Source organism: Hylobates moloch, unplaced genomic scaffold (genome assembly GCF_009828535.3).
Source record: "Hylobates moloch isolate HMO894 unplaced genomic scaffold, HMol_V3 SCAFFOLD_7, whole genome shotgun sequence".
NCBI classification, from domain to species: Eukaryota; Metazoa; Chordata; class Mammalia; order Primates; family Hylobatidae; genus Hylobates; species Hylobates moloch.
In genome coordinates, this window is record NW_026652282.1 from 21,535,023 (window position 1) to 21,559,731 (window position 24,709).

A 24,709-nucleotide genomic window follows, 5' to 3' on the forward strand; every position below is an offset into this window, starting at 1 on the left:
GCTTGAACCTGGGAGGCAGAGGTTGCAGTGAGCCGAGATCACACCACTGCACTCCAGCCTGGGCAACAGAGCAAGACTCTGTCTCAAAAAAAAAAAGATACAATACTCATTCATCAGAGACAGACAATGGAAAAAAAAGTACCCGCTTTGGAGTTAGACAAATAAGAGGCTTGATCTCCATCTGCTATTTACTTTTTGAGTTTCCATTTCTTCATAAATAAAGTATAATTTATAGAATTAGGCCTACTGAATACAATAGAAAAATAAAAAACAGTGGCTTTAAATACGACAGATGTTTACTTTTCTCTCATGTAGAAGTCTGGGGGTAGATAGCTCAGGGATGGTATGGTGACTTAATGGATGTTAGGGACCCAGGCTCTTATTCTGTTCCACCATCTCACTGTGGGGACTTTCATTTCCACAGTTATCTCATGATCCAAGACGGCTGCTGGAGCTTCAACCATCACATCTGTGTTGCAGGAAGAAAGAGAAAAGAGAAAAAGCAGAAAGGCAAAAAAGAGTCCCCTTTCAGATCTACCAGAATACTTTTTTTTTTTTTTAACTTTTAGGTTCAGGTACATGTGCAGGTTTGTTATATGGGTAAGTAGCATGTCACGGGGGTTTGGTGTACAGATTATTTCATCATCCAGGTAATAAGCATAGTACTGCATATGTAGTTTTTTGATCCTCACCCTCTACCACACCCCACCCTCAGTTGGTCCCAGTAACTGTTGTTCCCTTCTTTGTATCCATTTGTACTCAATGTTTACCTCCCACTTATAAGTGAGAACATGTGGTATTTGGTTTTCTGTTCCTGTGTTAGTTCGCTTAGGATAATGGCTTCCAACTCCATCCATGTTGCTGCGGACGTGATCTCATTCTTTTTTTTTTTTGAGACAGAGTCGTGCTCTGTCGCCCAGGCTAGAGTGCAGTGGTGCGATCTCGGCTCACTGCAACCTCTGCCTCCTGGGTTGAAGTGACTCTCCTGGTTCAGCCTCCTTAGTAGCTAGGATTATAGGTGCCCGCCACCACGCCCGGCTAATTTTTGTATTTTTAGTAGAGATGGGGTTTCGCCATGTTGGCCAGGCTGATCTCAAACTCCTGACCTCAGGTGATCTGCCCACCCAGAGTGGCCTCCCAAAGTGTTCGGAATACAGGCGTGAGCCACTGCACCTGGTCTCTTTTTTATGGCTGTAAATTAGTTCCACCATTGTGGAAGAGAGTGTGGTGATTCACATAAAAGTAGAAGTCTAAGAATCAAACCCTAAGTCTGACTCTACCTGAGTCTTTAATCCTTCCAATATAATATTAAAGAGGACAAATTATAAACAAAAAGAGTCTAGAATTCTATCATCCTGGCAAAATATACTCCATTTTGCATATTGCTTTCAGGTAAATAACTGTTTGATATATTGTTGCAATTAAGTGTGGGTATGTATCCCTTTGCCCTCTGTGGTTTTCACTTTCTGAAATATCATAAACATTTTTCATATTTTGAGTTTTTCTAATCATTTTATCTTTTTGATGTCATATCATTAAACCTTTGCTATGACGTGGACTTTTAGGTCCCAACTTTTTGCTAATGGAAAACAGCAGCCATTAACGTCTTTGCATTTTTTGTTTCTATTATTTCTTATTAAACTTTTACCTGTGGAAATAAAGGGTTGAAAGATACAAGTATGTTTACGGTACTTGTCACATATTGCAATATTATTTTCCAAAAGATTGTGCCAACTTACACTGCCACCTGTAATAAATGAGTTGTGCCTCAACACTGCAAGCTTACCAGCAATGGATAACATTTATATAGAGAGAAATACAGAGATAAAAAGGTGGAAAACGGTGGAACATAGTTTCTCAGTCTCAGTTTGCTTTACTTTGTTTATAAGTTAAGAAAAAACCTTTAGACTTGCAAAACTGGTCCTGGACAGGAGAGAGCAAGTTTAAGACAAATTATGATTTTTTTTGCATGATTAGATAACAGAGGTAGGTTTACAGTAAAGCTGCTGAAACTTAATCTCCAGGGCCTCTCATTTGCATGTTGGCCACTTGCAAGGCTCTGGGAGATGTTCTGGCAATGGTTTTATGTTTTTGTAAAAATTTGCAAAAGTAAGATATTTCATTTTATTAATTTTAAGATAGCATTTGTCATATTTATTTGCTCCATTTATTCTAAAACAACCCTGGCTCCCTCCCTCATTCCCATCTAATCTACCCCAATCCTTTTTATTAATATTATTACTTAATTAATTGTTTACATGAATAAGTTCTTTAGTGGTGATTTCTGAGATTTTGGTGCACCTATCACCTGAGCAGTGTACACTGTACCCAATGTGTAGTCTTTTATCCCTCACCTCCTTCTCACCTTTCCCAGAGTCCCCACTGTATCATTCTTATGTTACAATGAGTCCATTGTATCATTCGTATGCCTTCGGATACTTGTAGCTTAGTTCCCACTTATGAGTAACACACAATGTTTGGCTTTCCATTCCTGAGTTACTTCACTTAGAATAATGGTCTCCAATTCCATCCAGGTTGTTGCGAATGTCTTTATTTCACTCCTTTTTACAGCTGAGTAGTATTCCATGGTTGTGTGTGTGTGTGTGTGTGTGTGTGATATATACACACACACATACATATATATATACATAGCTCACATTTTTTAACCTACTTGTTGATTAATGGGCATTTGGGCTGGTTCCATATATTTGCAATTATAAATTGTGCTGCTATAAACACGTGCGTGCAAGTATCTATCATGTATAATGACTTCTTTTCCTCTGGGTAGATACCCAGGAGTGGGATTGCTGGATCAAATGGTAGACCTACAAAAATAAGATATTTTAGCTGCAATCAGATATGACTACTTTCCACTTGGTGGTCTGCTGGTAAACCTTAAAAAAATAAAAAGCTCTGATTTGTACCACTTGCCAATTTCCAGGGTGTAAATATTCCCACCATGACTGATTTCAAGCTACCAACAGTTTAACATGCAGATTACAAAATACCGGAATATTTAACAATCAGCTCTTGAGAACCTCCAACTGTCCCTCTGATACACTTCCCTTCCTGCGTAGTAGTGGTGAAATAGGCATAGGCATTTTGGGATTCCACTATGGGGAAATGGAGTTGATATTGCATTTAGTTTGGGCTTATTTCTTCTATTTATGTGGGTCGAAGGCACTTAACCCACATATATACTGAAGCCATATATACTTAAGTTATTGATAGACTTTTTTTTTTTTTTTTTTTGAGACGGAGTCTCACTCTGTCACCCAGGCTGGAGTGCAGTGGCACAATCTCGGCTCACTGCAACCTCTGCCTCTCGGGTTCAAGCTATTCTTCTGCCTCAGCCTCCCAAGTAGCTGGGACTACAGGCACCTGTCACCACACCTGGCTAATTTTTGTAATTTTAGTAGAGATGGGGTTTCAGCATATTGGTCAGGTTGGTCTTGAACTCCTGACCTCATGATCTGCCCGCTTCAGCCTGCCAAAATGCTGGGATTACTGGCGTGAGCCACAGCGCCAGGCTGTTATTCATAGACTTCTTGGTGTAGGAATAGCTTCCAGGATATTTCTATCCCACTGTGATGACTTACCAGGAGTTTTGAACTGAACGTGTAGGGCCAGAAGACATATCATGGTATGAAAGCGTCTGGCCTGGCATGGTGGCTCACACCTGTAATCCCAGCACTTTGGGAGGCTGAGGTGAGTGGATCACCTGAGGTCAGGAGTTCGAGACCAGCCTGGACAACATGGTGAAACCCCGTCTCTACTAAAAATACAAAAATTAGCCAGGTGTGGTGGCGGGCGCCTATAATCCCAGCTACTCGGGAGGCTGAGGCAGGAGAGTCACTTGAACCTGGGAGGTGGAGGTTGCAGTGAGCGGAGATGGTGCCACTGCATTCCAGCCTGGATGACAGAGCAAGACTCCATCTCAAAAAAAGAAAGTGTCCTGCAGGTCTTTTCCCACAAAGTATGTGGGTCATTGTCTCAGTCTGTTCAGGCTGCTATAACAAAATACCACAAACTGGGTGGCTAATAAACAACAGGAATTTATTTCTCACAGTTCTGTAGGCTGGGAATCCAAGATCAAGGTGCCAGCAGATTCAGTGTTTGGGGTAGGCCCACTTTTTGGTCCACAGATGGTGCCTTATTGCTCTATTCTCACATGGAAGAAGGGGCAAGGCAGCTCTCTGGGGCCTCTTTTCTGAGGGCACTAATCCTATTCATGAGGGTTCCTGCTAATGACCTAATCACCTCCCAGAGGCCCTACCTCCTAACACCACCACACTGGTGATTAGGTTTCAACGCATACATTTTATGTGGAGAGAAACATTCAGACCATAGCAGTAGTGAAAGAGAAAAGAGGTTTGAAATGCCTAGAGTTGTAACTGGGCATGTGGGAAGTGATCAGCCGTGAAATTGTTAACGTAAGGATTTGGTTCTTATTGATGACTAGCCAACATGGTTCTCTCCTGGTTGGAAAAAACTTGATAATAAAACTATAAAACTTCCATCAGTTTTTAAAAGGGAAGTGTAGGAATAAATCTGTTGTAGTACTTTAAATAGGGAGTTATGTCTAAGTTGTAAATTACTACATGTTATGTATCACAACATATGGATCACATAACATGATATTAAATGATTATGAAGCTGAAAGACATTTTCTAAACAATCAGAAATTAAGAAACAAGTGTTGATCAACCATGCTAGAGGACAGACTGAATTATCTTTATAACCTCTTTGGAGAAAATATTACAAAATTGTTGTCACATGAAGAAGGGATCAATAAGCATGGGGGCAATAATGTAGGAAAAAATACAAATGTGTGGCAGGCATTATTTAATAAAAATGTTATACCTTTTTGGAAAGAGATAACATGAGATGTATACATTACAGCCATTGTATCATACACAAAAATTGAATGCCCTTTTTGTTTTTCATAACATTGAAATTTTGGAGTTCACGTCAGGTGTTTTGTAGATTGTCCTACATTTTGAATACATCTGATTGTTTGTTCATGGTTAGATTCAGGTTAGACACTTTTTGCAAGAAGACCATATAGGCGAAGTTGTTCCTGTTTCATACGCATTACATCAGGAGGCATATGAGATCAGATGGCCATTTACTGGTAATGCTACTTTTGGTTATTTGGTTAAGATGGAGCATATATGTTTAAGCTGTTAATCACATAGCCACTGTATCCAGACTGTTGAGAAGCAAACTATCAGGCAAAACTCAGGGCGCGCAGCAAGAGGCAGTCGCTTTCCCAGGCTCTGGGGAAAACGAGCCAACCACCCCCACTCTCCTGCCCGCCCGCGCCTCCTTTCCGGGAAAATGGGCTCTGAGAACCAGAGCGCCCCTTCTCCCACGCGCCCAAATCTTTTTCCATCAGCATGCGTGCGCTTGCGCAGTCTCCAGGCGGCTCCTTTCCAGCGCCCGACCGCTTCTTTCTCCTGCTCTCCTCCGGCTTCCCCTCAGCTCTAGCTTTTCCCTAAGGGGTCATCACAGGGCGCCAAACGCGCGTCCGCGGGAAGGCCGGGGACGGAGCGCGGCGCGGCGCGGCACGTCAGTGGCCTTCCGGGCGGAAGTCCGCAGCCTCCCGAGCCGCTGATTGGCTTTCAGGCTGGCGCCTGTCTCGGCCCCCGCGCCAGTTTTGGGCTGGTTGGCGCGGAATCTGGAGATTCGGGACCATGGCGCCCGTGCACGGCGATGACTGTGAGATAGGGGCGAGTGGTGAGGGACAACTCCGCGCGTGGGGCTCCGGGTTGGGACAGTGGCATGATTGCCGGTGGCGGGGAGGGGGGGGGTTCTGAGGGAGTCTCTGCATTATTTTTTCTGAGAGAGGCGCACACCCGGGTTTGTTTGGGCGCAGACCTTGGTGGTCCCGGGCGGGGGCCCTTCTGGGGTCAGACCGGGCTTCCTTTAGGCGCGGTTTGCCCTTGGACCAGAGCCTGGACGGATTTTTGTTTGGGAGGCTGTCTCACCTCTGCCACTGAGAGTCTCCACAGTCGATTGCGTTTCTATTTCTTTTGGTGAGTTGCACCCACGTGCTGGGTATAACTTTATTGAGACTGGCCCCGTGGGGCAATGTCTTGGCCGAAAGTATTTCACTGCGATCTCCCTAAGTATCCACTTGAGGGCTTGAACAGAACAGATGTGTCCCTTTTTGTAGGAACTTCCGGGAAAATTTTATACATTGTAACTAAGCAGGAAAGAAAGCTCTAAGTGCTGTCATCCGGGAATAACGCGTTTTGTATTTTTAGGTAATGGGTTTCTACTTTATGCATTAACAGTTTTTCTTTCAGATTCTTTGGAAAGTTCTTCAAGTGCTGCGTAGAAATCCTGTTCACAATCTAGTCATTCCTGGTGAAGTTTCAAAAAAAATGGCATCAATTTAGGGCATTTCGGATCCCCTGTATGTCACTCCGTTTGTCAGGGGTATCTTTTATTTCCAAAAATAGAATACAAAAATGCAAATAGATTTGTCTGATTTTTAAGTATTCAACTAAAGCGTGACTTCAGTTAACTTCTAACTTAAAATCAGATGCTTCACTTTGTTAGCTCAAGTGTCACCTCTCCTGTCATTCAGATACCTCACCATTAATGAGAACTCGCTTCCTAATCAGCTTCCTTTGCATTCACCTAGTTGTGAGTCACAGATTTCAATTTGTTCTAGCCGTTCGTTTTTTGAGACTATTTTGGAGAGTCGACCTGCCTGGATTACAGATAGGAAGTAGGGTGTAAGTATGTGAACAAACAGTCTTTGCAGCCCTCTATCAGTGATTTGCCACTAAGCCCTTTCTTCATCCTAAAAGCTACGTCATCTGTGAACATCAGGAAATCACTTTGGAGGATACTGTGCGATCTTGAGACTCCTCTTAGGTCATGGTGTTGATTAAGTAGTTGCTGGGGACTTGTGACTGGAATTTTTCCTTTAGAAAATTTTTCCTTTAGAGCAGACTGAAAGATTGTTACCTGAAAGACTGCTGTAAGCTAGTGTCTGTCTGCTTTTGGGGAGGATAGAGATACTCCAGATGGTAATTTTGAAACAAATATTTAAACCTTTGTAACTGGATTTTTTCATGCTTACTCTTTTTTTGCTAACTTACCTACGTGAAGCGTTGGAGACATACTCCAAAAAACAAAATGTAGGCTTTTTTTTTTTCTTCAGTATTAGCAGGCAGGGCACCTTGATAATGGCAGTGAAAGGCTGAAAGGTCTATAACTAGCTGTTACTATATATGAAAAAAGATCAGGGAATTATTATTTAGTTATTTTTTTTTTGAGATGAAGCTTCCCTCTTGTTGCCCAGGCTGGAGTGCAGTGACGTGATCTCAGCTCGCTGCAACCTCTGCCTCCCGGGTTCAAGCAATTCTCCTGTCTCAGCCTCCCGAGTAGCTGGGATTATAGGTGCCCACCACCACACCGGCTAATTTTTTGTATTTTTAGTAGAGATGGGGTTTCACCATGTTGGCCAGGCTAGTTTTGAACTCCTGATGTCAGGTGATCCACCTGTCTCTTCCTCCCAAAGTGATGAGATTACAGGCGTGAGCCACTGTGCCTGGCCAGGGAAAGTTTAATGATCAAAAAAGCAGGTACAGTGGTTCATTCATTGGTTCATTCAGCAAATATTTATTATATACCTACTAGGTATAAGCCTTCTGCCAGGCTCTGGCATTATGATGGTGGGTAGGCTGGACATGATTTGTCTTCATGAGGTACAGATGGTAAACATCTAATCATATGCAGAAAACGGCTTTGCTTTATTTTTGCCTTCTAAAGCTAGACCTTGGTACTCTTAGGTATGGTGTGTGTGGGGTATGTGGATGTGTGTTTGACTTCACACGCGGAAACGTTACATGAGCCGCTCCTGTATTGCTAAGTGCAAAGTAAGATAGGCATCCTCATGTAATCCTTAACAGATTTTGAAGCAGACATGATTATCCCCATTTCACAGATGTGGACCCTGAGGCTCTACATCAGTCAGAGCCCCTATTTGTAAGCTGCAGGAACCAACTCTAGCAGATTGGTTAGAATTTGTTAGAAGAATATTGTGTTCACAGAAACTCCAGGAGGACTAATAAGCCAGCCTGGGAGCTATTTAGCCAGGAACAGTGAGTGAAATTGTGCCACAAAAATGGGCCAGAGAGGAGGTCATTGCCAACCACGACCAAGTACTTGATGCTATAGCTCATACCTTAGGACACTGCTGACGTTGTTGCCAGTTTTGTAATCCTCCTGCAGCTGTTGCTACTTGTAGACTCTTTTAAAACCCATGCACCCTTCTTTGTGACACTAGCTTCTGATTTAATGTCTGAGCAGGTGTTCCTAATTGGTAGAGCCTATTTTATATGCCCATGCTCTAGGCTGCAAGGGTGTCTGGGAAAGAGCATCAGCCTTTTCAGCTTCTGTAGTGGGACATAGGCTCTGTGTCTCATCAAGACTTATAAGGGGTGGGGGCCTGATTTCACAGTTTCAGATGCTAGGCCGCTTTAAACAACAAGACACCTGTCTGCTGCTTAACTGGTTAACTGGTGTTCTCATGTCACCCAGTAAATGGCAGAGCTGGAATGTGCTGCTTCTCCCTAGTCTGGTTCTCCTACTCACTCTACACTCTCTTGTCGAATTTACCTTGCACACTGAGTTCTCTCAGTTTCTGAATACACTGTGCATTTTCATCCCTTTGTAATTTGGCTCATGCCTCTTCTTTTGCTTGTGCCACTTTTTACCTTGTTCTCTGTGAAATTTGACTCCTTTTTCTAGGCCTGTATTGGAAACCTCTCCTGTGAAGCCTTCCTTGATTTTCCAGGCAAAATTAACAGCTCTCTCCTCTGTACATTTCCTCAGTACTGAGTTCTTACCTTTTCTATGGCACCATGTTTATATTGTGATGGTAATTTCAGGTACTTTGCTTTACTTGACTGGGGGCCTCTTTTGGACAGGCAGCTCTGTCTTATTTGTGATTGTACCCTAAACCCTGTGTAGTGGAACATTGTTGCCTGTGTAGTGGAACATTGTTGCCTGTGGAGTAAGTGCATTTGAAGACCTACAGATGTCAGGCGTCAAGGGAGTCTTGAGGGGAATACACTGAGGCTAGCTTTTCACTTTCAGGGGTCATGTTCAGTAATCTTCAAAGCCTTTTCGTGTAGGCCTGTTCACGATTTTTGAAATCATTTGAGTGACATCCAAGTTTTTGTGGCTGTCATCATTAAGTACCTTTATTCCTTAATTTTTACTTAATGTCTCTCTGAAAATGGATTTAAAAGTCAAATGTGAAAGTCAAACAATAGAGTGTGATGTTGTAAAGAGAGATTCCATTTCTAGAAAGCTAGAAAAAAAAAGATCTCTAATTATACCTTACCTTTAGGCTATAGTCTCCAGCAGTTTATTGCCAGCATTTGGTACATGTTCTTTAAATTGTATCTTCTATTTCAGTCAAACACTTAGTCAAGCAGCTTAATGTTGTTATGAACATTCTAGTGGGGTTGGAGTTTTAGGCTGCCTCTTATCCATACTTCTCCTTTTCTTTGCCTGCTCCTTTATAAATTAATTAGCACCAAACACAATAAAATACTAGATTTCACAGACATAGATGGCAATCATGCTGAGCCTGAACTCATAGTTGACAGGCAGCACTGTTATGCTTGACTTAGTTTTTCATCAGTGGGTATGTGAAAGTCTTTAATTCTGTGGATGAATTTTTTTTTTTTTTTTTTTTGAGGCAGGATAATCCCCTATAACCCCGAGGGGGGGGGGTTGCAGTGCGCAGAGTGTGCCCCACTACACCCCCCCGTGTGTCTGAGGGATTCTCCTGCCTCAGCCGCCTAAGCAGTTGGGATTACAGGTGCCTGCCACCACGCCCAGCTAATTTTTGTATTTTTAGTAGAGATGGGGTTTCACCATGTTGGTCAGGCTGGTCTCAAACTCCTGACCTCAGGTGATCCACCCGCCTCAGCCTCCCAAAGTGCTGGGATTACAGGCGTGAGCCACCGCACCCGCCTGAATTTTTTCAGTGTGTATGTGGAATGGTCAGTTTATGATGACCAGAGCATGAATAATTCAAAAGTTGAATGAATAAACACTGAAGTCCTCTGATATTTCAGTAATTTTTGACAAACCATTTAAGTCCCTGTAGTTATTTTAGTAATGTCTTGTGTCATAACCAACCGAGGCCTTGAAATAAGTGATATACCAATAATCCTCTCAAAGCCATCTTTGTTAAATTTCTCCAGCCCTCAATCTGTTCGTTCTTTGAATTTCTGGGTACTTTGTCTGAATCTCTTTTAAGGCATTTATTACCTCTAAATATTGTTTAGAGCCAGTTGCTACTTGTCTCCCATGTTAGATAGTAAGTTCTGTGAGTACAGAGACCATGTCTTTTTTATCTTTGTTTTTTTTTTTGTTTTTTTGTTTTTGTTTTTTGAGATGGAGTTTCACTCTTTTTGCCCAGGCTGGAGTGCAATGGTGCAGTCTCAGCTCGCTGCAACCTCCGCCTCCCGGGTTCAAGTGTTTCTCCTGCCTCAGCCTCCCGAATAGCTGGGGTTACAGGCATGTACCATCGTGCCTGGCTAATTTTGTATTTTTAGTAGAGACGGGGTTTCACCATGTTGGCCAGGCTGGTCTCCAACTCCTGACCTCTGGTGATCTGCCCGCCTCAGCCTCCCAAAGTGCTGGGATTACAGGTGTGAGCCACCACGCCCAGCATGTCTTTGTGTCTCATAGTGCCTAGTACTTTGCAAAGAGTAGATGCTCCTTGAAGCCTTTTAGATATTGATTAATAGAACACAAAATGAATAGTGCTTTTATAACCCACTGGATTACTTCTGGCTGGTCATTTCTAATGGAAAGGTGATAAATTAGCTAACAGCTGATCTCCCTTGTTTAGTGTCTCCGCAGGATATCAGTTGAATTGGGAATTTTCCTCTTTTTGGAGAAAAAAATGACAGTGACTTTAATTGTTTTAACAGGATCTTAGAGGAACTTTCTGGCGAGTCACGTATATTTGGATATGTATGTTTGGCCATGAGCTTTGTGAATTATTTACATTATAAACATTATCTACTTGTATATTACTAAAATTGTATGTTATTGTTGGCTAGAAACTTTTCCTTTGTGTTTGAGGGAAGATGGCTGACAATTTTGTAACACCTCTTGTAAATTTTTTTTTTTTTCCAGCTGTGTCAGATTCAGGGAGTTTTGTATCTTCTCGAGCCCGGCGAGAAAAAAAATCAAAGAAGGGGCGCCAAGAAGCCCTAGAAAGACTGAAAAAGGCTAAAGCTGGTGAGAAGTATAAATATGAAGTAAGTAACCATTTTTCTTCTTTATTCTTCCTGTGCATCATCTAATTCATAGCCTGCAGGTAGTCTTGTGTCACCTTTGCCCCAGATTAGAAGTACTCATATATTTTAAGCTTTTTGTAATGGGAATTTATTAGTATTGGACAAGTGTGGGTATGAGGTTGATTTACAGATCATGGAGAATGCTCGACCCTTAAAGTTCCTATAAGGTATTTTACAGATGATTTTAAAATTCCAAAATGAAAGTACATAGCCATATCTATATTTTTCTTATTGGGCATGCTGTATCTATGGTAAGTCCCATGGGTTTGTTGGAGTCATTTAGAGGTGCTTTTACTTACTCTTAAGGTATTGAGCAACCTAACTAAGTGCTACTTCTTGGAGAGAACTGTTCTTCGTAATCTCATTTGCAAGGGTAGTGGCAGTGGAGACTTGGACCTTAACTTCTGCCGTGTTCTGCTTGTAAGATTGAATGTGATGCTCTTTTGGTTTTCCTCTACCCACTGTTTATGGCCTGCAGGTCAAAAACAGAGTGGCCACCATCTGCATAAATATTGTCTAGCGTCACTTTCAGGGCTGCCTGAGTATCTTAATTGCCTTATGGCCAGAAAGTGATTAACCAATACTAGAAAATAACCATAACTGATAGACTTTTTGAACTAACATATTATTCTAAGTGCATTTACCAATGTGTTTATTCATTTAAGCTTTTCAATAACCAAATGAAATTAGATGCTATGATTAGTAACATTTTGCTGGTGAGATATCCGAGGCACAGAAAGTTTAATGAGGTTACAATGGCAGATCCTTTTTTGAACCCAGGCAGTCTGGCTTCAGAATATGCCTGTTTAACCAGTTAATCAAATAAAAGAATATTTGCCATTTGTCACCATTTGTTCAAGTTAAGTGAGGCAACCAGATCATAAAAGGTTGCTAAAAGGATTTCAGTAAAACAGGAATAAACTTTTTTTTTTTTTTTTTTTTTTGAGATGGAGTCTCTCTCTGTTGCCCAGGCTGGAGTGCAATGCCATGATCTTGGTTCACTGCAGCTTCCACCTCCCAGGTTCAAGCGATTCTCCTGCTTCAGCTTCCCGAGTAGCTGGGATTACAGGCGCCCACCACCACGCCTGGCTAATTTTTGTATTTTTAGTAGAGACAGGGTTTCACCACGTTGGTCAGGCTGGTCTTGAACTCTTGAGTTCAAATGATCCACCCGCCTCGGCCTCCCAAAGTGCTGGGATTACAGGCGTGAACCACCACACTGAGCCCAGGAATAAAACATTTTTAATGTAGGTACTTGTATAAAGGAGTTCCATGGGTCATTTCAGATGTTGGCACAATGTGGCTGATTTCCCTTTAACACTGTGATGTTAATTGTTTGGCTGTAAGAGTTCATGCTGAGCAGTAGTAATGTTGTTTTTAAAGATTTTGAGTCGAAATGACTTTTTACTCAAAATGATTTTTAAAAATAGTTTTCTGGTATCTCCTTGATAATATAGTGAATCACTTAAGAGACAAAGTCTGTCTTCAGCCAACAAAAATAGTAACGCCCGTTCCCCTCCCACCCCCAAAAAGAAAGTTGGTCAGTATAGTAATATTAATTGGACTATTTTGCATCTCTGTTGTTAAAAACTTAATTTGGTAAGGCAGGTTGTTTCTGTTACCAGATGGTTAAAGACCAAATCAGTATTTGCCAGTGATTCCTGTGGAGTAGGCTAAAAAGGAGGTGAAAACTCAAATCCTGTAATTATTATAAGCCTTATAGGTTTGACAGAAATCCAGTCAGCTCTGGCCATTGGATTCCAAAAGCTCTGTCCAAGTTTTTTCCTAGGGTATTAACTCTTCAGATGGAGTTGTTTCTCCTGTACTCCATTTGAGAAAGGTAGAACTCTTTTTTTTTTTTGAGGTGGAGTTTTGCTCTTGTTGCCCAGGCTGGAGTGTGATGGCGTGATCTTGGCTCACTGTAACCTCCGCTTCCCAGGTTCAAGTGATTGTCCTGCTTCAGCCTCCTGAGTAGCTGGGATTACAGGCGCCCACCACCATGCCCAGCTAATTTTTGTATCTTTAGTAGAGATGGGGTTTCACCACGTTGGCCAGGCTGGTCTTGAACTCCTAACCTCAAGTAATCTGCTCACCTCGGCCTCCCAAAGTGCTGGGATTATAGGCGTGAGCCACCGCGCCTGGCCGAGAATCGGGTACTTTTTTTTTTTTTTTGAGACGGAGACTCGGTCTGTTACCCAGGCCGGAGTGCAGTGGCATGATCTCGGCTCACTGCATCACTGCAACCTCTGCCTCCCAGGTTCAAGCTATTCTCCTGCCTCAGCCTCCTGAGTAGCTGGGACTGCAGGCATATGCCACCACGCCTGGCTAATTTTTGTATTTTTAGTAGAGATGGGGTTTCACTATGTTGGCCAGGCTGGCCTCAAACTCCTGACCTCAGGTGATCCACCCACCTGGGCCTCCCAAAGTGCTGGGATTACAGGCGTGAGCCACCATGCCCAGCATTTGTTAATTTTTAGTAAGTATCTATGAGATTTTGCAAACCAGCCCACCAGAGTCTCATCTGGAAAGTCACTGGCCTTTCCCCATGGGCAGCTGCAGCAGTGGTGTGTATCTTTTATTTGTTGCTTTAGCTGTGCAGAGGTTGTCTGCTTTACTCATACCAGTAGCTCATAGTGTTCTGACCCTCTTGCAGTCAGGCGGCCAATGTGATTGGAGGACCTGCTACTCTCTGGACTTGCCTTTCAAATAGCTCAGCATTTAAGTCCTTGTGCGGTTTCAAGACCTGAGAATGGTGGGGTTTCAGTGGTAATACAAACAGGGTCACTCAAAAACTATTTCTGGTTTGCCTGTAAAATATACAATATGTTTGTTTTGCTAATTTTTGGAGGGGGATGGTTGAGGGAGATTTTCCTTTTGAATTGTATTTGGTTGGTTGAACAGGCATGAAAATTATCGTCTATTCGCAGAGCGTACATCAGCTAGTGGAGAGGGAAGTGGCATGCCTTACAGGTTTGCTAAGTGTAGGAGAAACCAGTCTAGAAATTACAAGTGAATAATTCCCCAAAGCAGCTAATGAAGAATTGGCTATAATTCAGTTTGTTTTTTATGAAATAGATGAGTAATTGATGGTATGACAAGTGTATTATGCTAATGGAATCATTTAATATCTTATGTTAACACCCACCTAAAAGGAATACTAAGTTAATTGATGTCTATTTAAGGAAAACCCTGTAGTGGTGTTGAATGTCAGAACTCATGATTTGGTTGCAGCTACTCCTTCAGGCTGCCATTCCAGTTTCAATTTGACAATTTTTTCATCAGAATTGTTTAACACTTTCACTCTATTTGAAGCTTTTTTTCTGAAACTTGTATAATGGTAGGTCGAGGACTTCACAGGTGTTTATGAAGAAGTTGATGAAGAACAGTATTCGAAGCTGGTTCAGGCACGCCAGGATGATGACTGGATTGTGGATGATGGTAGGTGGGGCGGGGGTCGGGGCGGGGATGTTGCGTCCTAGGCACTGTGTTAGTTGCTTCTTGTAGATTCTCACTCATGTGGTGGAGTTGCTGCTTTGCCTGGGCAAATGTAAGGCACTGTTAGGATCTTACCTTTGGTTCAGATTTTCCTTTAATTATTTGAGGATGAGGAAGCAGAATAGCAGGACATTTGGGGATATTTTGGAGAATCTAGGCACATACCTCAGGATGTAGTATAAATCCTCCAGGTAATGGCTGTGTAGGAATTGGGAGGAGCCCCTTGTCTGTGGGGCCAATGCACAGCGCTTGGAATTAAGGAATGCAGGTTCAGGATCCATCGTTCCTACTTTCCAATTCTATGACCTTGGACAAGTCACTTAATCTCTCGGCGCCTCAGAGTCTTCATCTGTAATACGAGGATAAGAAAACTACCTTCTCCCAGAGTTGTGAGGTGTATATGAGGTTCTAGGTATGAAAATTAACTTGGTCAGTAGAAAGCACCATACAAAGGCTGGTCCTAATGTCCTGTGCCCCTTCTGAAAGCTCACTGGTTCTCACTTGTAGAGTCTGACTTCATGGCCATGTGAATGCTGACCACAGGGAGCATGTAGATTGTGCCTGTGACTATGTTTCTACTTCTGTAATTGGATTCAGCTATATTGCCAGTTTTCCCCTGTAGACTGGGATATCTCTCTGGGCTTGTGGTAATCTTGATTCTTTTACTTCTTATTCTTCTAGTAGAGTAAAACTGCTGTAAAGCATCCTATCGTGGCAGACTTTGATCCTTTGGGCCAAATCGTTTCCTGAGGTCACCTAGCTAGGTATAATATATATCATTTGGTTTTGACTCCACACCTGCTGTGTGGATGCTGTGCATTGTCTGACACCTGTGTGAACAGAATTCTGCTGCACTTAAAAATAGCACAGGCCAGGAAAACATCTGAGCAGGTATAAAAGCTTTTTTTTGGTCATGGCTAAAATATTATTGGCCACTTTTAGAAATTTGATCTCAGTATTAAATTTTGTCCCTGCAGATGGTATTGGCTATGTGGAAGATGGCCGAGAGATTTTTGATGATGACCTTGAAGATGATGCCCTTGATGCTGGTGAGAAAGGTACCTACCTTTTGTTTTCCAGGGTGTTGTTTTGAGATTTAAAGAATTCTCTAAAATTAGAGATGACTTGATACTCTGATAGTTTACCTTTGAGAGAAAGACCTAACTACCATTGTTTTTAAGTATAGAATATGTTCTAATATGAAGAGAAGTATGCTTATGTGGAAAATTAAACATAAAAAGCAGAAACAACATCAGGAAATGAAGTTTCATGTCTCTGTTATTCAAGTAGTGTGGTCTTTACTTATTTTAAAGTTTTCAATCCTGTGGTCCTTTAAAACTTGCTGATTTTGAGGGCTGCGACAGTAATTGATCTCTTTTAATTCCTCCTGAAGTGATATACTTAGAATTTTAGCTCTTTGCTAATTGTATAGCACAATAACAAGGTTTGGAACTAGAGTAATCAGCTTGCTTTGTCTAATTGAAATTTAAAATAATATGGATGAATGTGTCAGATTGTCTTAGCTGTACAATCATTGGCAATTTTTTTTGAGTAAACAATCCTGATTTAGTTCCTGTAAAATGAGAATGAAAATTCTCTTCAGTATTTTTTTTTGTTTAGTTTGTTAATTAGCCTTCTACTACTGAGTGGTAGATTGGGGTCAGCAAACTATGGCCCTCTCACAACCAGTTTTTGACAAAAAGTTTTATTGAGATACAGTTCACATACCATACAATTCACATATTTAAAGTATACAATTCAGTGGCTTTTAATATAGTCACAGAGTTGTGTAGCCATCACCACAATCAATTTTAGAAAATTTTTGTTACCCCAAGTGGAAATCTTGCCTGTTTTTGTGTGGCTCTTGAGCTAAGAATAGTTTTTACGTTTTTTTTGTTTGTTTGTTTGTTTTTTTTTTTTTTTTTGAGACGGAGTCTCGCTCTGTCGCTAGGGCTGGAGTGCAGTGGCGCAATCTCGGCTCACTGCAAGCTCCGCCTCCCGGGTTCACGCCATTCTCCTGCCTCAGCCTCTCCGAGTAGCTGGGACTACAGGCGCCCGCCACCACGCCCGGCTAATTTTTTTGTATTTTTGGTAGAGACGGGGTCTCACTGTGGTCTCGATCTCCTGGCCTCGTGATCCGCCCACCTCAGCCTCCCAAAGTGCTGGGATTACAAGCGTGAGCCACCACGCCCGGCTAGTTTTTACGTTTTTAAGCGGTGTTTTAAAAATAAAAAATGCAAAGAATATGTAACAAAAGAATATGTGACCAAAAGCCTAACATCTGTGCTGTCTTGCCCTTTACTGTCTGGATCTTCATTTGCAGAATAATATTTTGCACCATTAGTTTTCTCTCTCCTTCCAACCATGTACACAGACTTTTTGCTCAGTGAACTTTTAGAACTTCAGTAGTGACCTCCTAAGAATGAGGATACTTGACTACTTAACCACAATAACATTATCATGATATTACCTAATATATCGTCTATATTAAAAGTTTCCCAATTAGCCCAATAGTATCTTTTAAAGCTATTTTTAAAAATGCAGACTCCATTTTTGTTTTCATGTCTCTTTAGTCTTTTTTAGTGTAGAACAGCAACACCTCCCCCCGCTCCGCCCCAGCCTCTTTTTGTCTTTCATGACATTGATTTTTAAAGGGACCAGGCTGTTTGTTTTGTTGAATGTCCCACAATCTGAGTTTTGCCTGACTGCTTCATTGTGCTTAGATTTGGGTTAAATATTTTGGCAACAATAAATAAATATTTAAATGCTTTGTCAAGACCTATAATATAAAGTTCTGTCCTTCCCATATCAGGGGCATATAATGTCACTTGTACCATTATTGTTGATACTAAGTTTGATCTTTTGGTTAAGATGATATTTTTCAGATTTCTTCCTTGTAAAGCTACTTTCCTCCCTTTTGTAATTGATGCTAAAAATAGGGGGTGATAATTTGAGACCATGTGTATATCGTATTTCCCCATGAATTTTTACCCAGTGCTTTTAGCATCTATTGTTGATCCTTTCCCTTCTTTTAAAAATTAATGCTTCAGACTCATGTATTTTTAAAAGATTTACTGTTATAATTCAGTAGCCATTATTATCATTTTTCCTTTTTATGTTCAAATTATCTCAGATTTGGCTGGTGAGAGCCCCTTTAAGCCACCTCCTGTGTTCTTTTGACATGGCTCCATCAGTCTTTGAGCATTTCCTTGCTTTCTGGGCCAAGAGGATAAGACGTTCCAGGTTTAGCTTGTATTCTTCCTGCCTTGGACCTGGAACCAACCATTTCTCCCAAGAATCCTGGTTCCTTTTAGTGGGGAATGGTATCCAGATATGGGAGATGGATGTACTCATTGCTATTGGGGTGTAATTCTAGGCCCTTTCAGTGAACAGAACAAGGAAATTATATATGTCATGAGTTCATACGGATATATTTGATTGGTTGAAATCCAACATCACTGGGTTCTTTATCTTCCCAATTCTGTATTTGTATCTGCCTTCACCCTCAATGAAAACCCTTGTCTTCTAAAATACACACAAAATAATGTCAGAATCACTAAATCAATATCTGTACCAACAACCTTTCTAAGTAAAATTTTTGATTTCTCTACAGTTTTATTTGTTCTTGGTGTATATCCTAAGGTCTATAGTCAGAGTATTGTGTCCAGAAGCTATATAAAGTAATTTTTTTGTGTGTGTTGTATTGATTTACTACATAGATTCATTTTTTGTTTGTATTCAAATTTCAGTTTTTAAAAAATCCTTTTAATTTTACTTCTGAATATTGTAAAACATATGATTTAAAAATGAAAATCAGTAACTTTTTTATTAGTTTCTGGTTTATTACAAAAAAATAAGCATATGTGTATTTTTTTCTGTGTGTGATGTTATTTATTTATTCATTCATTTATTAGTTAAATTAGAATGTGTGAACCATCTTCCTGGTTCTGCCAACCTGTATAATGTGGAAATTTTCTACACTGGTACCATTTGTTAGCAATGTGGCTAATTGTGTATTTCTAGTTTGTGTGAGTCCATGAAGAAGAGAATGAGCTCATGTGCCACTTTCATCTCCCTGAACTGAGGAGGCCTATGTTAGAGTTATGGTTCTATTGTTTTTTTTTTTGAGACGGAGTCTCGCTCTGTTGCCCAGGCTGGAGTGCAGTGGCGCAATCTCGGCTCACTGCAAGCTCCGCCTCCCGGGTTCACGCCATTCTCCTGCCTCAGCCTCTCCAAGTAGCTGGGACTACAGGCGCCCGCCACCATGCCCGGCTAATTTTTTTGTATTTTTAGTAGAGACGGGGTTTCACCGTGGTCTCGATCTCCTGACCTCGTGATCCGCCCGCCTTGGCCTCCCAAAGTGCTGGGATTACAAGCGTGAGCCACCGCGCCTGGCCATGGTTCTATTGTTAATTGGCTGTGTCTTCTTGAACTAATCCCATTACCTATCTGGACTTGAGTTTTTGTCAGCTGTAAATTAGGAGGTTGGAATGGACAGTGAGCTTCTCAAAGAAAGGACTCATGTCCTGGTAATCTCAGTGCTAATCACAGTAGTGGACTCAAAGTAAGTATGTAGTTTTGTTGAATAAAGGAGCCATCTCTGTGTTTTCATAGTCATCATATTATCTCTTCCGAATAATAAGTTACTGAAGAGAATGATTTGATCCGGAAGAGAGCAGTCTTAGAAATTCTTATTTCGTGCTTTTCCACCACCATTCACCCACAAGTCCCCACTGTTTCAGTGTCCATTACTAGGAGCCCAGTAAGGTCACAAGATCCTAGGAAGGAAAATGGACTTCTACAATGTACTTTAAAGACTTATAAGAAATTACTAGGTTTTCTTAGAAGTAAAAAGTCAACTCTTTATGGTGTGGATCTAATTCCTGGGATGGTGTTTTCAAACAGAGAAAAATGGCCGGGTGCAGCGGCTCACGCGTGTAATCCCAGCACTTTGGGAGGCTGAGGTGGGCAGATCACCTGAAGCCAGGAGTTCAAGACCAGCCTGGCCAATATGGTGAAACCCCATCTCTACTAAAAATAGAAAAATTAGTCGGGCGTGGTGGTGGGTGTCTGTAAACCCAGCTACTTGGGAGGCTGAGGCAGGAGAATCTCTTGATCTCTTAAACCCGGGAGGCAGAGGTTGCAGGGAGCCAAGATCGTGCCACTGCACTCCAGCCTGGGTGACAGGAATAAGCAAAACAAAACAAAACCATAGAGAAAAATATCAACCAAGTCCCAATGAAGAAAAATTAGCAGGAAAATACAGTAAAACAAAACAGAAACACTAAACTGTGGAAGAATTCCACCTCAAATGTTGTATTCAAATTTTTATCCTTCTGTCTAAATCCTGCTAACCTACAGTGGTGAGATTAATGCCCTCTCATGAAGCTTTCCTTGCTATTCAAACCTCTGTTGACCTCCTCTGTTCGTACACTATCAAGGCCTGAATTTTATATACTAAACATTTTGACTATTAATTACATTCTGTTTTCGAAGTGCTCCAGATGATACAGATCTCCTGTCTCACATCTTTCACAAATGTCCTACAAACCTTTTCACAATCTTAGGCCCATGAAAATACTTTTTTTTTTTTTACTGTGGTAAAATATGCATAACATAAAATTTACCACGAGTGACATTTAGTATATTCACAATGTTTGCAACCGTCACCATCATCTTGTTCCAGAACATTTTCATCATCCAGAATGGAAGCCCCATACCCATTAGCAGTCACTCCCCACTCTCTCTTCCCCCAGAGCCTGACAACCATCAATCAGCTTTCTATCTTTATGGATTTGTGTATTCTGGACATTTTACATTTCATATAAATGAATCATGCAATATTTTATCTTTTGTGTTTGGCTTCTTTGACTTAGAAGATTTTCAAGTATCATGTTTTCAAGTAGCATGTATCAGTACTTCATTCCTTTTTATTGCTGAATAATATTCTACTGTGTGGATGTACTACGTTTTGTTTATTCATTAGTTGATGGACATTTGGATTGTTTCTACCTTTTGGCTATTGTACGTAGTGCTACTATGAACATTTGTGTACAAGTTTTTGTTTGAATGCCTGCTTTCAATTTTTTAGGGTACTAACCCAGGAGTGAAATTGTGTATATGTTGTGGTGGTTGTTGTTTTTTTTTTTTTTGAGACAGAGTCTCGCTCTGTCACCCAGGCTGGAGTACAGTGATGCCGTCTCGGCTCACTGCAACCTCTGCCTCCTAAGTTCAAGTGATTCTCCTGCCTCAGCCTCCAAAGTAGCTGGGATTACAGGCACGCGCCACCACGCCCGGCTAATTTTTGTATTTTAGTAGAGACGGGGTTTTACCACGTTGGTCAGGCTGGTTTCGAACTCCTGACCTCGTGATCTGCCTGCCTCGGTCTCCCAAAGTGCTGGGATTACAGGTGTGAGCTTCCGTGCTGGCATGTGTATGTATTTTTATTTCCTTTTCTTTCTTTTTTTCTGAGACAGATTCTTGCTCTGTTGTCCAGGATGGAGTGCAGGCGTGCGATTTGGGCTCACTGCAACCTCTGCCTCCTGGGCTCAACCTATCCTCCCACCTCAGTGTCCCGAGTAGCCAAGACTACAGGCACATCCTGCCACACTCGGCTAATTTTTTGTATTTTTAGTAGAGACAGAGTTTCGCCATGTTGCCCAGGCTGGTCTCAAACTCCTGGGCTCAAGCAGTCCGCCCACTTTGCCCTCAGAAAGTGTTGGGATTACAGGCATGAGCCACGGTGCCCGGCCCCTTTTCTTTCTTAAACAAAAGATAATGTTATAGAGGTTTTGTACTTTGCTTTTTTCATGTAACAAGATGTCTTGAAAATCACCCGATATTAGAACATAGAGAGCTTGTTTTTAATTATTTATTTCTATGTAGCTGCACAGCATTCCCTGATAGGGATTGCACAATGTTCATTCAAATGGTTTCCTTGGAAGGACATTTAGATTATTTTGAGTAATTTGCTATTATAATGCCACATCCAGTAACTCTGTGCATATGGTGTTTTCCTCAGAGAAAATTCCCAGAAGTGGGATTGCTGGCTCAAAGAGTAGCTACACATAAATTTTTTTTTTTTGAGATGGAGTTTTGCTCTTGTTGCCTAAGCTGGAGTACAATGGTGCAATCTCGGCTCACTGCAACCTCTGTCTCCTGAGTTCAAGTGATTCTTCTGCCTCAGCCTCCTGAGTAGCTGGGATTACAGGTGCCTGCCACGACACCCAGCTAATTTTTGTATTTTTAGTAGAGACAGGGTTTCACCATGTTGGCCAGGCTGGTCTTGAGCTCCTGTCCTGAGATGATCCACCCGCCTTGGCCTCCCAAAGTGCTGGGATTACAGGCGTGAGCCACCACGCCCAGCCCACTACACGTAAAAGTTTATTAGCTATTGCCTATTCTTCATAAGAGCTGTCCCATTTTACACTCTCATGAACAACGTATGAATGTCTGTTTCTGTACAGCCTTACTAACAGTGTTTTCAAGCTTTTGAATTTTCACCACTCTGATATGTGAGAAGTGGCATTTCAGTGAGGTTTTCATTTGCATTTTTTTTGTTTGTTTTTGAGACTGAGTCTCACTTTGTCACCCAGGCAGGAGTGCAGTGGTGCGGTCTCAGGTCATTGCAACTTCCGCCTCCTGGTTTCAAGTGATTCTCCTGCCTCAGCCTCCCAAGTAGCTGGGACTACAGGTGTGTGCCACCATGCCCGGCTAATTTTTGTATTTTTAGTAGAGATGGGGTTTCACTGTGTTGGCCAGGCTGGTCTCGAACTCCTGACCTCGTATTCCGCCCGCCTCGTGGCCTCCCAAAGTGTTGGGATTACAGATGTGAGTCACCATGCCCAGCCTCATCTGCATTTCTTTTACATATGAAATTGATAATCTTTTCATAAAACATAACTATTTATATGTTTGTGTTTACTGCCTGCTTTCCTTTTGGGGTTTTTATCTTTTAATTTTTTAAAAGTTCCTTGTCAGGGAAATTGGTCCTTTATCTGTGATACATATTGCAAAAATTTTTTCTTCATTTTTCTTTTAACTTGGTTTTCTTTTTTCTTCTTTTTCTTTTTACACCAATTCTAGTGTAATTGAATTTATCATTTTTTTTTCTTGCAAGTGGATTCTGAGTCAGAAGGATTTTCACTGCACCCAAATTGCAAAGGAATTGCTTTTTAAAAGGTTTTTGTAAAGTTTCATTTTTAAAAATTTTGATTTGTGATCCATTTGGTGTTTATACTGGTTTACTTCTTTACAAATGGCTAGCCAACACTACTTAATAAAGTCCATCTTTTCCTTAGTGATATGGGATGCCACCTTCATTATGTATTAAATTTCCATAAGTAATTGGGTCTTATTCTGGACTTTATGTTCTGTTTCATTTGGTCTATTTGTATGCCACTACCACATTCTTATTTTTTTTATTTTTTTATTTTGAGACGGAGTCTTGCTCTGTCGCCCAGGCTGGAGTGCTGGAGTGCAATGGCATGATCTCGGCTCACTGCAACCTCTGCCTCCCGGGTTCAAGCGATTATCCTGCCCCAGCCTCCTGAGTAGCTGGGATTACAGTCATGCGCCACCACGCCTGGCTAATTTTTGTATTTTTAGTAGAGATGGGGTTTCAGCATGTTGGTCAGGCTGGTCCTGAACTCCTGACCTCGTGATCTGCCTACATCGGCCTCCCAAAGTGCTGGGATTACAGGCGTGAGCCACCGCGCCCGGCCTACCACATTCTTTCAGTTATTCATTGTTGGCTTTTTTTTGAGATCAAGACTCTTCTGGGATGAATCAGAAAGTGAGAGTAAAATTGACGGTATTAGAAAAGTTTGTAGGTGATTTACACATGGCCATAAGAGAAAACATATGGCAAAAGTTTTGTGTTTTTTTTTTTTTTTTTGAGACGGAGTCTTGCTTTGTTGCCAGGCTGGAGTGCAGTGGTGGGATCCCGGCTCACTGCAGTCTCGCCTCCGGGGTTCAAGCAATTTCCCTGCCTCAGCTTCTCGAGTAGCTGGGATTACAGGCATGCGGCAACCATGCCTGGCTAATTTTTTGTATTTTAGTAGAGACGGGGTTTCACCACGTTGGCCAGGATGGTATCGATTTCCTGATCTCGTGATCCTCCCGCCTTGGTCTTTTAAAGTGTTGGGATTACAGGCGTGAGCCACCATACCCGGCCGGCAAAAGTTGTTCTTTAATGGGCAGATGTCTCTGTGCTGTTTAGTGTTGATATGACATACTGTGTATCTGGTTGCTGTTTCTCATAAAACGGAAATTAGGATGCCACCATATCATAATTGGTAATCCCATTTCTTCACAGTTAAATTTTCTTATCAGATTCAGTATACAGCTAAAGAGATGATCTCATGAAGGCTACTAGGCTAATTTCTTGGTTCAAGATTAGCTTTATCTTTTTATTTCTGTGGGGAAAACAAACCCAAATTCTCACTTTTTTAAAAAGCTTTTTATTCACATTAACAATAGCAGTTAAGCAGTCACACTTATGCTGATATTTAACTGGTATTTCATTAGTTTCTATAAAAACATTTGGCCCATGTTTTCTTGAATTAAACTCATTTAAAATATTTTTTCCTACATACCTTGTATAAAATCTCATAGTTTTGTTTTGTTTTTTGAGATGGAGTCTCGCTCTGTCGCCCAGGCTGGAGTGCAGTGGTGTGATCTTGGCTCACTGCAAGCCCCACCTTCTGGGTTCACGCCATTCTCCTGCCTCAGCCTCCGGAGTAGCTGGGACTACAGGCGCCCACCACCATGCCCGGCTAATTTTTTGTATTTTAGTAGGGACAGGGTTTCACCGTGTTAGCCAGGATGGTCTCAATCTCCTGATCTCATGATCTACCCGCCTCGGCCTC

General features: G+C 41.5%; 1 protein-coding gene across 4 annotated transcripts in view; it reads left to right on the top strand.

Annotated features, from left to right (window-relative positions):
* The first annotated feature begins 5,652 nt into the window (after positions 1-5,652).
* The window catches only part of POLA1 (DNA polymerase alpha 1, catalytic subunit), a 306,069-nt gene continuing 287,012 nt past the window's right edge, over positions 5,653-24,709 (top strand). For 2 of the 4 annotated variants that reach the window (XM_032756702.2, XM_058441438.1), the window contains exons 1-4: positions 5,654-5,739; positions 11,182-11,306; positions 14,687-14,783; positions 15,818-15,898. In XM_032756702.2, coding sequence (XP_032612593.1) covers positions 5,697-5,739; positions 11,182-11,306; positions 14,687-14,783; positions 15,818-15,898 — 346 coding nt within the window. In that variant the 5' untranslated portion in view covers positions 5,654-5,696. Of the gene's footprint in view, positions 5,740-11,181; positions 11,307-14,686; positions 14,784-15,817; positions 15,899-24,709 lie in introns of all 4 variants that reach the window. The other 2 variants (XM_032756700.2, XM_032756701.2) reach the window with 2 other exon arrangements.